Raw genomic sequence first — 14,025 nt, 5'->3', positions numbered from 1 at the left:
TAAGGAATCATTGAAATGGTCACCATCATTATGCTAACCTGTAATGGAATAAACAATGACTGCCTAGACTGGGATTCAATCCCAGGCCCTCTGAATCCCTAGTCAGGTGCTCTACCAATTGAGCTATCTGATGCTGGTATTTGAACCGGTCTGACCCTCACATTCCTCCCCCATAAATGATCTTCACCCTCAAAGATCACCCTAGGCCTTTTCCTGGCAGGAGTTAACCTGTAAGTTTCATGGGTTTGCACAGCACCAAATGTTACAGGATTGGAGAAATAAGGACACTCCAGACTGGGATTCAAACCTCTGAATCTCTAGTCATAGTGCTCTACCAATCGAGCTATCTGGTGCTGGTATTCAAACCCATCTGACCATCACGTAGCTAAGAACAAGAGATTGACACAAAAACATATCACCTTTGCCATTTTAATTTTCCACTGACATGAGAAAATGTTAAATATGATATACAGGTTACTAAAATTGACAATGTCATACCAGTACCCTTCATGGCCAAAAGTGACAACATTGATATCTTTTATCTGGATCTTTCTCTTTCAATTAACAATGGTATCTAAGGCAATAATCACACATTAATGGTTAATTCCCTACAGTTGAAACAGCTTCTCCTTGTAGGCATATCAAATCTGAACACATGTATCTGTAACACAGAAAAATCCCTCAAAACAGCTATATGATAATAGGTTCTGGGATCATCTTCTTCGTTTGGGAGGGGGGACATCTGGTGTGGCCGGACTGGCAGAGCTGGCAGTGTTTCTTGTTCTTTTCCGTTTTGGAGAATTTTCAGGTGTGTTTGCATGAAGAACATTGCTTGTGTGTTTGTTTTCTATTTGCTTGCTTTCATTTTTTTCTGACTTTCCATGTTTTGTACCTGTGCATGAAATATAAATCATGGACTTCATTACCAAAATAGAATTACATGTTCATAGGCAACAGGGTAAGCAAGAACTTTAAACATTGTGCAGCACATTGTATCAGGAAGTTGTGTTTTTGAATTTTGACAATGAGATGATAGTGATAAGAGAAAATTGTTTCAAAATTACATGTTAACTTAAAAAGTCTTTATGCATAAAGGTCAGTTGACTTTTTTTCATCATCAGACCAATAAAATGAAATTGAAAGGTGTGCTGACAATACAATCGTGACTGCATAAGAATAGTTTGTTCCTTAGAAAGTTGATTAGATTGATGATTTGAGACAAAGAGTAGACCAAAAAGGCCAATGATTGTTTATGTTTGGTGCAGCTGTCAATTTTAAAAGATGCTTACAAAAAGTTACACTTGAAAAGAAGTATCGGTATAATACCTGTATCTGATTTTACTTCTGATTTATCCTCTTGTGCAGAATCATTTGATATTCGAGGGTATTCCTTGGTAATGATATCCTTAAAATCTTCTCCAGAGAGTTCAAACTCGACCTCTTTGTTAGGAAATGGTATTATTTCAGATTCATTCTGAGAAGAAATTAAAAAAACATTTACATGTAAATGTGCAAGTACATGTCAATATCATCTTGTTATTTTTATCAACATTTTTCAACCTGACATATTAAACAAGGAGTTTCAAAGGCGAAAACTTGAATAACAAATTCAAATAATTAAGCAAAATTTGATGCTTAATCATCTTTGGACAGGGTATATTTATAACTGACTTATTTATCACTCCAAACAACAAGCAGGTCTGAATTAGTATTACCAGAGCTTGGAGGTCGTACATGGAGTTCAGATGATCCCAGATGTCTTTGGCAGCAATTTTTCGGCTGGATGAACTGTTTATCTTTTCATGAATGAATAACATTTGGAAATGCTTGTTCACACCTGAATTTTAAAATACAAGAAAAACACACTGAATAACATGGCTTTAAAAAACATAAAAACCTTCCAAAAATTGTCAAAAGCATTAAGAATTTTAAAAATCCCAATTTTGCAAAGTAAAAGCACCCCCCTGAAAAAAAGAAGAATTTTCTGAAACCAAATCTATCGACATCTTGAGGATAAGAAATATTACATATGCAATTTCAACTGTATATATACATACATCCCTTAAAACTTAGAAGGTAGAAACTAAGTGAAAACTTCTTATTTTAGCTAAGTTCAAGGGTTATAACTCTGTCATAAATCATTAGACCTTGGCCAAACTCGTACATGACATGCGTATTCCTATGACGTATCCATAAAAAAAATTGAGTTGAATTTCTCTCTCTCTCTCTCTCTCTCTCTCTCTCTCTCTCTCTCTCTCTCTCTCAGAGCAGTAAAGTTTCATGCATTTGTCTTGAATCTGTATATGCAAATGAAACTTACTTTCATTTATCTAACCTCACATCATCAAATATCATCCTTAACACATACCTGCAGGTTTATGTCCCCTCATGGCATGAAAAAGACTAACTTCAGTGTCAACTGGCCAGTTTCCTTTCTCTAGTTCAACCATTTTTAAAACCAATAGTTTCGGAGAAATCACTAAAACGAAAGTAAAAGAAAATCTCACTAAAACCCTTAAATATTCTAAATGAAATTTTATTCTTACAAATATGAAAAAAAAAACCCACATTACTTCACATTTGTTATTATGCGAATAAACGATATATGAAGGATTATTTACGAAACTTAATGCTTGTTATAGCTTTACATCAACTGCATGTGGCAGATTTCCCTCGAAATTTCAACTTCAAGTTAATAAGTTATTCATATTTTCTTAATATGACTGAAGAAGAAGACTGGGATGCTGAGTTAGAGGGCGGCGGAACAACATCAACTGTAACCGCAAAGCCCGTATACGATGCATGGAATAATTCAGAATGTCAAAATTCGTATGTCGCTGAAAATCAACGTTCGCCGCAGAAAAGTGTAAATGGGTTTGCACGGTCACGGGGGAGAGGTGAATGGGGCTCAGGTCGGTCTGATAGAAACAACTGGCGTGATCGAGATGAAAATGGTGGTCAGGGTGGTGGATTCGGGAGAGGGAATCGAGGGAGAGGATTTGGTAGAGATGAAGGGAGACGCGGCGGAGGAAGGGGAGGATCATTCGGTGGTGGATGGTCATCTAGAAATGAAAACAATGAAGAACACGGCACCGAGAACCAATCAACTATGTATGTTGAGTCTTCATCTGTTGGAAGAATTATTGGTAAGCAAAAGTGTAGGAAATGCTTACTGGGTCAATTTTTGTAGCATTAAGTTTTGAATTATTTCATGAATCACTTGAACTTTAAATCTTAAATGAAACATTTATCTTAACATATCATTATAGCAAAAGAGCTATTGTTTATTGATCTAATGTTAAAGTAAGCTGTCACATGCGCGGATCCAGAAAATTTTTCCAGGGGGGGTCCGAAGGATAATTGGTTTTGCCAGGGGGGGTCCGAGGCATTTTCGCGATAATTTTACTATGTAAATTTAATAAATTTTCATTTTCCAGGGGGGGGTCGGGACCCCCCCGACCCCCCCTCTAGATCCGCGCATGCGTCAAATGTAAAAGAAGTATGATTAGAATCAAACCTTCCATAAGCTCCTTAATTGCATGTGATGGTTGGATGGAAGTAAGGTCTGAAGAAGCTGAGTTGGGGTTCACATGTGAGTGACCTTCAATCATCTTATATGCAACCACCAAAATATAGGAGCTAGTGGAAGGTTTGTTTTTAATTAGACTGCTGTTAAAGTCCACAGTTCTTACAATGTGTAAAGCACCATATAAAGTCATCCTTTTAGTCTTATATTTGTTATTTCATCTTGCGTTCATTTTCTACAACCACTGTCAGAAGAAATGATAATAATCTCAGATTTCTTCAGGGTTCATACATGCATAGTTATATCAGATGTTTGCAAGTAGCTTTAAAACACTTTTGAAGAATGGCAGGCTAAATAAGTAAATATTTAAATTAGGGATGGGACGATCCACCGATGCACCGGTGCATCACGATATTTATTTTGACGATATTTGGATCGATACATTTACCATTAATACAACGATACCTAAGCGAACTTTTTTTTATTTTCCAAAAATATCCGAGCTTCAAATATCGGCTATTTTTAGTCCGCGCGCCTAAATATGAAAGTACAAAGATGACGGAAAACCTCGTAAAGTTGTCAAAACTGTTAGGAAGCTAAATCTGGAGTGTGGACAACTTTTGGATTACTTGTTTATGAAAAGGTAGAGTAGATGAGACTAAAGTAATTTGTAAATTGTGCAACGCTCATTTTAAATATATCAAAATAACTTTGGACATGCGGTAATACATCGACAGATTGAATAAATTTTTAACCCTTATTCATGTTTTCATTTAGTTGCAATGTATCGTGATATGTATCGTATCGCATATCATGTATCGTGATACGTACCGAATCGGCTAAGTACAGTATCGTCCCAGCCCTAATTTAAATGAATTATTTTGTGGTAGCAAATCATTGGAAATCAATGCAGTATCAATTATATAAAAATTTCAAACTGCTTTGGTGAGATGCAGATGAATACAAGCAGATTCATCTTAAGTGTTAAACACAAGAATGGTATAGCTTTCAGTATAGTGTAAATGTAGTTTCTCAAATTTTATATAAAAATCTTTGATATACTAGGTAAAGGTGGCGCCAAAATTAGAGAGCTACAAGACAACAGTGGAGCAAGAATAAAGGTGAGATATATGTTTAATATTATGTATGTTTGAATAATTAAGATTGATAAGATTATGAGAGTATGCTTTACATTCTGATTTAATATTGAAAGGTAACCAGGGAAGAAAATGACAATGGAGAGACAAAGATTGAAATAACAGGATCACCAGAGGTTGTAGCTAAAGCCAAAGAACTGATAACAGAAACAGTCAACCCCGTGGACAGAATGGGAAGGTCATTTGGACGTAAGTAATGTGTGCCATTAGTTTGTATAAAGTCATTGCTTTGGTGGACAAAAAAAGTAATCCACTTTGTGTATAGCTCTGAGGCAAATATGGTAACCGGTATATACAGTAATTCACTGGATTCAGAAACGTCATGTATATTTTGTCAAATTCTAAAAGAAGTTTGTATAAAATGTTTGATAACAAGTAGCATTACATTATCATCAGAAATACAAAATTATGCATCTCTTAAAATCTGCAAATGTGAGTGTGTCTGTTAGACCATATATTGTTTGAACAATATCTTGAGTTCAATGTCTTGATTTTATATAGTTTTACAAACAAGTAGTTGAGATTTTCTGTTTCACTGTAAAGGTCATCAAGTTTATAGCAAAACATAGTTTGTATATTACTATATTTCCTGGCCATATGCTAAAGAGCTCTAGGCTTGACAATTATAAAACTTCAAACATAGTTGACAATGACAAGCAGATGGCTATAATTCTATGCTTTAATAAGTAATGTCAGACCAGCTTATTGGGAACTGTTGGTTTTGCAATCATCCTGCTTTCAACACAGCTGACCTTGACCAGAAGGCTCTTTGCTTTTCAGAACGAAGTCACACATTGAAAGTATATGCATTCAAATACTATCAGATCAGTGACTCGACAGTCCTTAAAAGTCTTCAGTTATCCAACTGCATTATCTGACTGTAAAATTTACCATTAAGATTGAGTAGCCTGGCTCATAATTTTTCAAATTCCACTAGTCTAGAATGTTAGTAAGGAGCATGAAAAATCAAATTACACACATTTATCATCTTGTAAAATTTAAAAGAGATGCATTGCTCCTTTGTGTAGTGATAAGTACCATAAAACTGTAAATATTGAGTGTAGATACTGAAATCTAAGTGTAAATATTTGTTACTAATATCTTGTATACATTGTTTTACAGGAATGTCTACAAATGAAGCAAGTTCAAACTCCACAAGTGACAGTAGTCCGGCACCAGTAATCAACTGGGCTATGATTCGAGCCAACAAGGATGCTAATGAGAAGTTGAAATTCAAAGGTAGCCATTCAGTTGTCAAAAATATACTGCTTATTTTATTTATTATTTAGAGGCAATGACTTTAATTTATTTTGAATTATACCAAATTCTATATGAAGGTAATGTACAAGTTTGTTGTCCTCTTCTATTATAGATCTCCCCGAGATTAGGAAGAACTTTTACATAGAGGATCCCAGAGTTGCTAATATGCATCCAGAGGAAATTGCCCATATAAGGTATATTTTTTGCAACAGAAATGGCCTTATATCAGATCATATTCATTTTATGGAGATAGCTCTTGTTCTTGATGCTATTTATTTTGCACAATGAAAGAAAGAAAGTATATTACAATTAAGTCATAAGCTGATTAAGACATCCAGTTATAGAATGTGTGAAGATGTTTCATTTTCAAAGATGTATGCTGTTTTGTTTGAGAAGATGTTTAACTTACCAATATTTTTTTCTTCAAATTTTTCATTTCTCAGTTGTAAATCTTAAAACAAGCTTGTCATGATATTTTAGTGTCCAAGAAACTTAATCTGTATATTATATTCTCAAATTTAAATTTCAGAAAGACCAATAATGACATCATTGTGAAAGACCTCAGTAAAGACGGGGACAAGAGGATCCCTAACCCAGTCAGAACGTTTGAAGAGGCTTTCCAGCATTATCGTAATTTTCTTTTGTATTCTATGTTTGTCACACCAATGACTCAGATGAACTTATTTGTGCAATCTATTTTTAATGCCAGTCTTTAATATTTGGCTATAAAAGTTGTAAATTTGTATAGACAACAGGGTTTAATCCAGGTACAAGTACATGTAAAAATGATGTCCCTCAGAAAAGTAAAACTTCCATTATTTAAGACATACAGATAATCAGTGAAACTTGTGTCTTTCCCACACAATAACATACATGTAAAATTATTAACTATTGTAGATTTAAAAATTTCCAAGGTATATCCTTTTATGGACTTTTGTCATTACAGCTGAAATTTTGGATACCATTTATGCCCAGAGTTTCAAAGTTCCTTCACCAATTCAGGTTTGTATAAGCTCTATTTTTCATAATAAAATATACAGTATAGTGTGTTATTAAAGACTAATAATCTTAAATAAGAACTACACTTTAAAAGTTTGTAAAGTTTATGCTTGATTTTGCTAGTGAAAAATAGAATAAATTATTTTAGATTAAACCAATGATATAAGTAGACCTGCATTTAATATATGTGTATGAAACTTATTTTTTTCTCCACAGAAACAAGCATGGCCAGTACTTTTACAAGGGGATGACTTAATAGGAATTGCGCAGGTTAGTCAAAATATGTTGTTTTAAGAATGTATTTGCATATTAATTTTATATTTTGCATGTAAAACTTAGTATTAGACTTTGAGGCATGTTTTAGTATTTTCAATGGATGTTAGTTATGTCAAGGATTTAGTTTAATTGTTTTTTAAAGAATAAAGTTCTGACAAAAGCATTTTACAGTATAGAGTTAACTAGATACATGTATGCCTTTATTTTTCCAGACTGGTACAGGAAAAACTCTGGCATTTTTGTTGCCAGCCTTCATACATATTGATCAGCAACCAGTGTAAGTTTTATATGTTTGTATTTTTATTTAAATCACACCCATACCCGGTACAGTACTTAAAATGCTGCGATTAAAAGTTGAATTTGAAGCCATTGCTTTGATGTTATAGACCCAGGGAAGAGAGAGGTGGTCCCAATGTTCTGGTGTTATCACCGACCAGAGAGCTCGCATTACAGATAGAGGCTGAAGTCAAGAAGTTCCATTACAGGGGTATAAAGAGGTAAATACAGACAGTTTATATACTAAACATGATCAGTAAAGAAAAGAAAACCTTTCCCCACATTATTTTCATACTTTTAAAAAACCTTTTTTCTTTCAATTTCTTACCTTGTTTTCCATGTTTACAGTACCCGCAACGTTATTTTTTGCAATCCTATCCTATCGTATCGTGTATCAATCCTATCGTATCGTGCTTGTATACTGTTAATCCTATCAGGTTTATCTTTCAATTTTAACAGTTTTTCTGTTTATCCTATCGTGTTAATCATTTCGTGCCTTTTCATAATCAAGTAAATTAATATATTTATTTCAAAGCTGCAATTCGCTCAGTGCGCCGTATACGAAAATTTATTGAACAAGAATTGTAAAATCCTTTCCAGCATTCTATTATGATACTAATTTCTAATTTCTTAATTTGTTAGATCAAAATTAACCAATATTACATGTAAATCATATCTGTAAGCATTAAAAATGAAAACTTAATGTAAACTATCGAAGTTCTTAGGAACAAGGTAACTTATTTACCTGTATATCGAATATACTAAATTGTACGCGAGTGTATACTTGCGTAAACATTAACTTTTGTCCAATATAATGTGTGTTTTATGCAACATGTTTTACAGAAACAAAAGTTTTTATGATCTAATTTATATTTAATTAAAACCAGAGTTGAACCCGTTATTTTCTGTGTGGTAGTTGATTTTGGGCTGAAATGTTCTCTGCAATTGGCTAGGGTGTGTGGTAATGAAAACAATGTTAGCAAATCGTACGCAGAATGTGAACCTGCGGAAATATTTATTTAACTTGTATGTTATATAATTCGTTTTTAATGCATCATTTTTTTACACAGAAAGAAATGTATTTATGACAGATTTACTTAAACAAGAGTTTGATTTTTATAATTGAACCCGCTATTTCCCGTGTAATTGTACCAATGATTAAATTTCAACTTAAACTTTGATGGTCATCTTATTCTTTGTTAGATCATTTGACATACATGATGTGTGAAGGAATAGTATAATTTTCTTTTCAGTGTTTGTGTTTATGGTGGAGGCAACAGGAGGGAGCAAATTAATGTGGTGACCAAGGGGGTGGAGATTATTGTGGCTACCCCAGGACGTCTGAATGATCTTGTTATGAACAAGATAGTGAATGTCAAATCTGTTACCTACTTGGTATGTAGACTGGTTGATCCATTAGAATTGGGATGTCATAGTCAAAATTGCATTGACATTTAGCCGACAAGTATAAAATTATATACATGTATATTTGTAAGAGAGCTCTTTTGAAAAGGACGTATATCTGCCTCTGAAAACTTTATTTTCCTTAAGAAATGAAACAAAATTAAGGATGTGAATGAATCTAAAAGGTGTGTGAGATTAAAAAAAGGTCAATGTTGAAGATGGCTTCATGATTTGGTCAAAGAATTATGCAACATCCATAGTTTTGATAGTAAAAGGCTTACTAGTATGTGTAGCAATATGCCGTGAGGAATATTCAAGTTTTTCAATCGTTTATTTTATCCATTGATTCATTGAATTAAAACATATTGGTATGATTAATGTAGCATACAAGAAAGTTATTTGAAATGAAAGTCAGGATTGTCTTTTGGTTTTTAAAGGTGCTAGATGAAGCAGACAGAATGTTAGATATGGGATTTGAGCCAGAAATCAAGAAGATTTTGTTAGATATCCGTCCAGATAGACAGACTGTGATGACCAGGTATGATGCTGTACAATCTGCCATAGTGACTCTGTATTTATGTGATTATCCAAGGGACTAACAAAAAAAGTCACATAACACAGGGAGTCACTGTACTCAGTTCAAGTCAAAGACCAATTTCAGGGGCTGAAGATTTATAATATAATATCTCCTGTCTATAAATTAGCTTTTAATTGATTGATATTTTAACTTCATTGCCTTTAGAAAAAATTACATTAAAATAGATTAATGAAAGTGTATTAAAAAAAAACCTCATTATGGTTGACTTGTTTGAATTTTAGTGCCACCTGGCCACCTGGAGTCCGACGTTTAGGGGAGAGCTACCTTAAGGACCCAATACAGGTGTTTGTGGGCTCTCTGGATTTGGCTGTAAGTGACACATTTGTTCATAATTTGCATGAAAGGTTTTGTTTAAAATTGTTTGCATGTGGACTGTAACTTATTGTGTGTAAACTTAAAGGTCCTCCACACACATTGGAAAAGTTCTGCATAGAAGCCCATTCTTTTAAATTACTTAAAGATATGGATTTTTAGTGTGTTTGACTTGAAACTTAACGAAAAAAATTTCAATTGGAGGGGGGGGGGGGGATCAGCTTTTAAAAATTTTACCGCTCTTCATGAAAATAAAAGTCCCTGCAGTATTCGAACTCGGGACCTGCAGGTTGGTAGACTGAAGCTAAACCCATTGTGCCACAGAGGTAGACACCAAATTTTTGCAATATAAACTATGCATTGTGACGTACTGTTATAAAAGGTAGAAGTCACAGGTGTTGAGGATTCTTAATTGAAATGAGTAAACAATAGGTTCAAGCTTTTCTCAAGCCTAGAAATAATCTGTAATTTGACAGGACAGTCATGTATATGCTAATTTTTACAGACATGCCACTCCGTGACCCAATATATAGAAATCATTGAACAAGAAGAAAAGAAAGAAAGGGTAATTGTTTTATGTTTGTATCCCCATGTAAGATAAGTACATGAAGGTACAATAAACAGAGAGAACCTGCATTACATGCTTTGATTTGTTTTATTGAAGTTTACAGATAATATTTGTATAAAGATAATTAAATGTGATGAATTCTTATTTTAGCTCATCACATTCATCACAGAGGAAATGGATGCAGATGACAAAGTTTTGGTATTTGTAGGGAAGAAATTAACGTAAGTAAAATGATTTTTTGTTCAATGAATTAACAAGTTGATGTATTGAAAAACTATTTTGTACTCAAGATTGTTTTTAATCTTTTACTTAGTAAGAACTTAACTTTTTATAGATCATGTATTGAAGAAGAGGGCATATTGTTTATATTTGAAAAGATGCAGTACACCTGTACATGTTTTATACTGAAGGAGAGATATTTCCACTTTGTATTTAAGAAACTTCATGCACATGTGCCTTATTAAGAGAACACCTCTATTTTCAGTGCAGATGATTTATCCAGTGATCTGTCCCTTAATATGATCAACTGCCAGTGTATTCATGGAGACAGGTAAGCACCTGGAGTGAGAGATTTTGATTGTTTTGGGAAAACAAAAACCAATTTACTGGTATTAGCAATTGCACAATTATAGCAAAATACATTGTACTTGTAAACAGATTGGATGCGTACATTTAAGAAATAAACATCGTTATTTAGTGAACATGGTGTTATGAATAGCAATTGCTCTGTTGGCATATTCCATGATGCGCGCTAGCGCATCATGGAAAATATGCCAGCAGAGCAGTTGCTATTCATAACGCCATGTTCACTAAATAATCGTTGTTTATTACTTATATTTGCATTTTACCACTCGCAAATACCCTATATTAGCCTAGACCCGACATTTAGCTATTACATCAAAAGTAAACATTCAGACTGTAATGTATCTTTTTAATTCACATAGATTTGTTAACAGAATCAATGATATGTTATAACAGTAATTCCTTTAAAATGTTATCTAAAACATGTTTTGATATTACATGTAAATACGTCAATTTTAATCGACTTGGAGAAAAACACATGATGTATCGTATAGTGGTTTAAATCTATAACGTCATGGAAAAGTATATATAACGTTACACCTTTATGACGTCATAGTATACTGACAGAGCAATTGCGATTATAGAGAAATAATTGCAGCTCCTCCGTATGGGCTTACCGGTACAGTGGGAAAGAACAATGGAAATGCAAATATATAAAAATGTGTTAAAGAATAATATTTTCATTGCAGGGAGCAGTGTGATAGAGAGCAAGCCTTGGAAGACTTCAAAGAGGGACACACTAGAATACTGGTGGCCACTGATGTTGCTTCTCGGGGGCTCGATGTCAAAGATATTACGTAAGTGCAACATACATATTAAAAAAAATAGGCTTTTCTTTGCAGTACTTCACACACTGGGGGAAGTTTACTTCGAGAAAGACTCTCCAGTCAATGATAATGCATTTGGTTAAAATAAATAGGTAGTTGCGTTTTCCAGTTTCCTGACTGACCTTAGAATAAATTCTATAGAATAGAATATATACATGTGTGTCTACCCTAAAATTATTATTTGGCAGATTTTTTCCCCCAAAAAATCAGTTTTGGTTTCACATTAAATAAATTTTAGTACCTACATGTATTGTTGGTCTTTTCTGCATTTAAGTACTGGTAAATGCATTCATCAGAAAGAAACAGTAATTTCAGAGTTTAGTATATTTGCAATGAGTAATGAGGGAGACAGACCAAGTTTATTGCGGGAGACCTCTATCACAAAAAAAAATAACCAAAACCTAAGGGTGGTTCTGTTATTCATGGAATTTCTTATTTACGTTACCAGGCATGTTTTCAACTATGACTTTCCAAGGAATATGGAGGAGTATGTTCACCGAGTGGGGAGAACCGGGAGAGCAGGGTAAGTAGTGGTACACCAAACTCTTTCAGATACATACTATACTTTGTTTGGAGCCCTCTGTGTGTATGAATAGTTATAGGATGGAACTTCTATTTTAGGAAGACGGGAAAATCCATCACACTGATTACTAGGTCAGATTGGAGGTCGGCTGCCCACCTAATCGAGATTTTAGAGGAGGCAAACCAGGTAAAAGCTCAGAACACTACAATGTCGATTGGGAATGGTAGAATTGCATGTGAATTCATTTTATACATTTCTTTCTGTTCCAATAGTTATGGGTTACTGCAATAAAAAAAATTGTCGATCAATTTAAGTGAAAATTCTTTTTAAAATACATATAATGGTGAAGTGAATCTTTAAATATATTAAATATTTAAAGATTTTTTTTATAAAACTTGAGAGCAAATTTAAAGAGATATGTTATGTACCTGTTTTTAATTTAAATGTATGAAACCAGTAAATAAGAGTGACTTTTTCTACAGATTGTGCCTGATGAGCTACTAAGCATGGCACGGCGGTACGAAGCCCACAAACAGAAGATGCAGGAGGAGCGTGCTAACGGTACATACCGCCCCAGGGGTGGGGGGCGGGGCAGACGCAGAGAGGAGGGGGTCTACCTCTGCATGGATGGGGTGCCCTGATGTCAAAGTCAGGGAAGTTAAAAGGGCCAGTTCATAGCACCAGTTTGGTGCCAAAAAAACCAAGACCACTGATGTAGTTTACTACGAAGGAGATTTTAATCAACCTGACAGTGCAATACAGAGTAGTCTAAAAGTTGTCCGCACTAAACGACAACTTGTACATTATTTTTTTTATGTGACTTGAAAGAATCAAGAAAATTTTGTATTTTGATTGTGCTTTCATTAAATATATGTGAATGTACTGAATAATTACATTTTAATGACATTAAAAAAAAATACATGTACAGCAAATGGGTAAAATATGAGCTTAATCTTGACAAGTTTAAACTCTGCATTTTTGTCGAAAAATTTTCGTCATATAATTTGATGAAAATACCAAAAGCTCACAAACTCTGAGGTATAGTTTTTAAATAGGTAATAGAAGCAACAGCTCAGTTAGATATTGTGATAATTCAGTTTCAATATGTATTTTACAGTTACATGTAAATGTGTTGCTGTTTAATAAATGTATCAGAATGTATTTGAAACCAGAGACAAAAGCTTGTCACTGAAACATTATTATAGTATGAACCTGTGCAAATGATGTTAAGCTAAATATTCTGTAAAGTCCAAAAGTCTTGTTCAAAATGCCTAGCATGTCCATAAAGTGTCTCCACATGAAAAATTTTGTTGATGAATGTAATCAAATGTTTAATTAGATACTGGTTGTGTATATTGTTCAGTCTTGTTTTGTTATAAGTTCTTCATTAAAGTTTCTAATATTCAACATTTTAGTTTTTATAAATGAAATATGAATCTAGGTAAAGCAATGCAGAAGCATTTTCTTCTTGCCAACCTAACCTATCCAGTATGGTGTAACAGCAAAATCTTTAACCCCCAAATTTACTTTTTTAACAGGCATTGTCACGATTTTAGCTGAAAAACTTTAAACTATTTTGTTGTTATTGATGTTTACAATGCATCATTAAGATATTTTTAATGATCAGCCAAAATCTGAGTGTCAAATGTCTCTTTATAAGTGAGATATAGATACATATATCGTACCAAGTTGTTCGTTGTAAGTAATGGTTCTCAAG

The 14,025-nt window shown here is 33.7% G+C and overlaps 2 protein-coding genes across 2 annotated transcripts; one reads left to right on the top strand and one right to left on the bottom strand.

Annotated features, from left to right (window-relative positions):
* Positions 1-415: 415 nt before the first annotated feature.
* On the bottom strand, positions 416-2,475 carry LOC128166795 (MRG/MORF4L-binding protein-like). The gene is made up of 4 exons (XM_052832178.1): positions 2,369-2,475; positions 1,716-1,837; positions 1,327-1,474; positions 416-892 (listed from the first exon to the last, which is right to left on the bottom strand). Exons 1-4 carry the CDS (start codon positions 2,448-2,450, stop codon positions 714-716), a joined length of 531 nt encoding a protein of 176 aa, XP_052688138.1. The 5' UTR covers positions 2,451-2,475; the 3' UTR covers positions 416-713.
* A 154-nt stretch (positions 2,476-2,629) lies between these two features.
* Positions 2,630-13,715, top strand: LOC128167641 (probable ATP-dependent RNA helicase DDX43). The gene is made up of 20 exons (XM_052833463.1): positions 2,630-3,146; positions 4,592-4,647; positions 4,740-4,872; positions 5,806-5,922; positions 6,056-6,137; positions 6,473-6,573; positions 6,890-6,945; positions 7,159-7,212; positions 7,431-7,495; positions 7,605-7,715; positions 8,748-8,889; positions 9,336-9,436; positions 9,718-9,805; positions 10,314-10,373; positions 10,527-10,597; positions 10,861-10,926; positions 11,648-11,755; positions 12,234-12,308; positions 12,407-12,494; positions 12,791-13,715. Exons 1-20 carry the CDS (start codon positions 2,630-2,632, stop codon positions 12,947-12,949), a joined length of 2,250 nt encoding a protein of 749 aa, XP_052689423.1. The 3' UTR covers positions 12,950-13,715.
* The last annotated feature ends 310 nt before the right edge of the window (positions 13,716-14,025 follow it).

The sequence above is a fragment of the Crassostrea angulata genome, chromosome 10 (genome assembly GCF_025612915.1).
Source record: "Crassostrea angulata isolate pt1a10 chromosome 10, ASM2561291v2, whole genome shotgun sequence".
In the NCBI taxonomy this organism is placed as follows: domain Eukaryota; kingdom Metazoa; phylum Mollusca; class Bivalvia; order Ostreida; family Ostreidae; genus Magallana; species Magallana angulata.
Note: the sequence above shows the minus strand (reverse complement) of the source record. Positions and strands in the feature narration are given on the sequence as shown.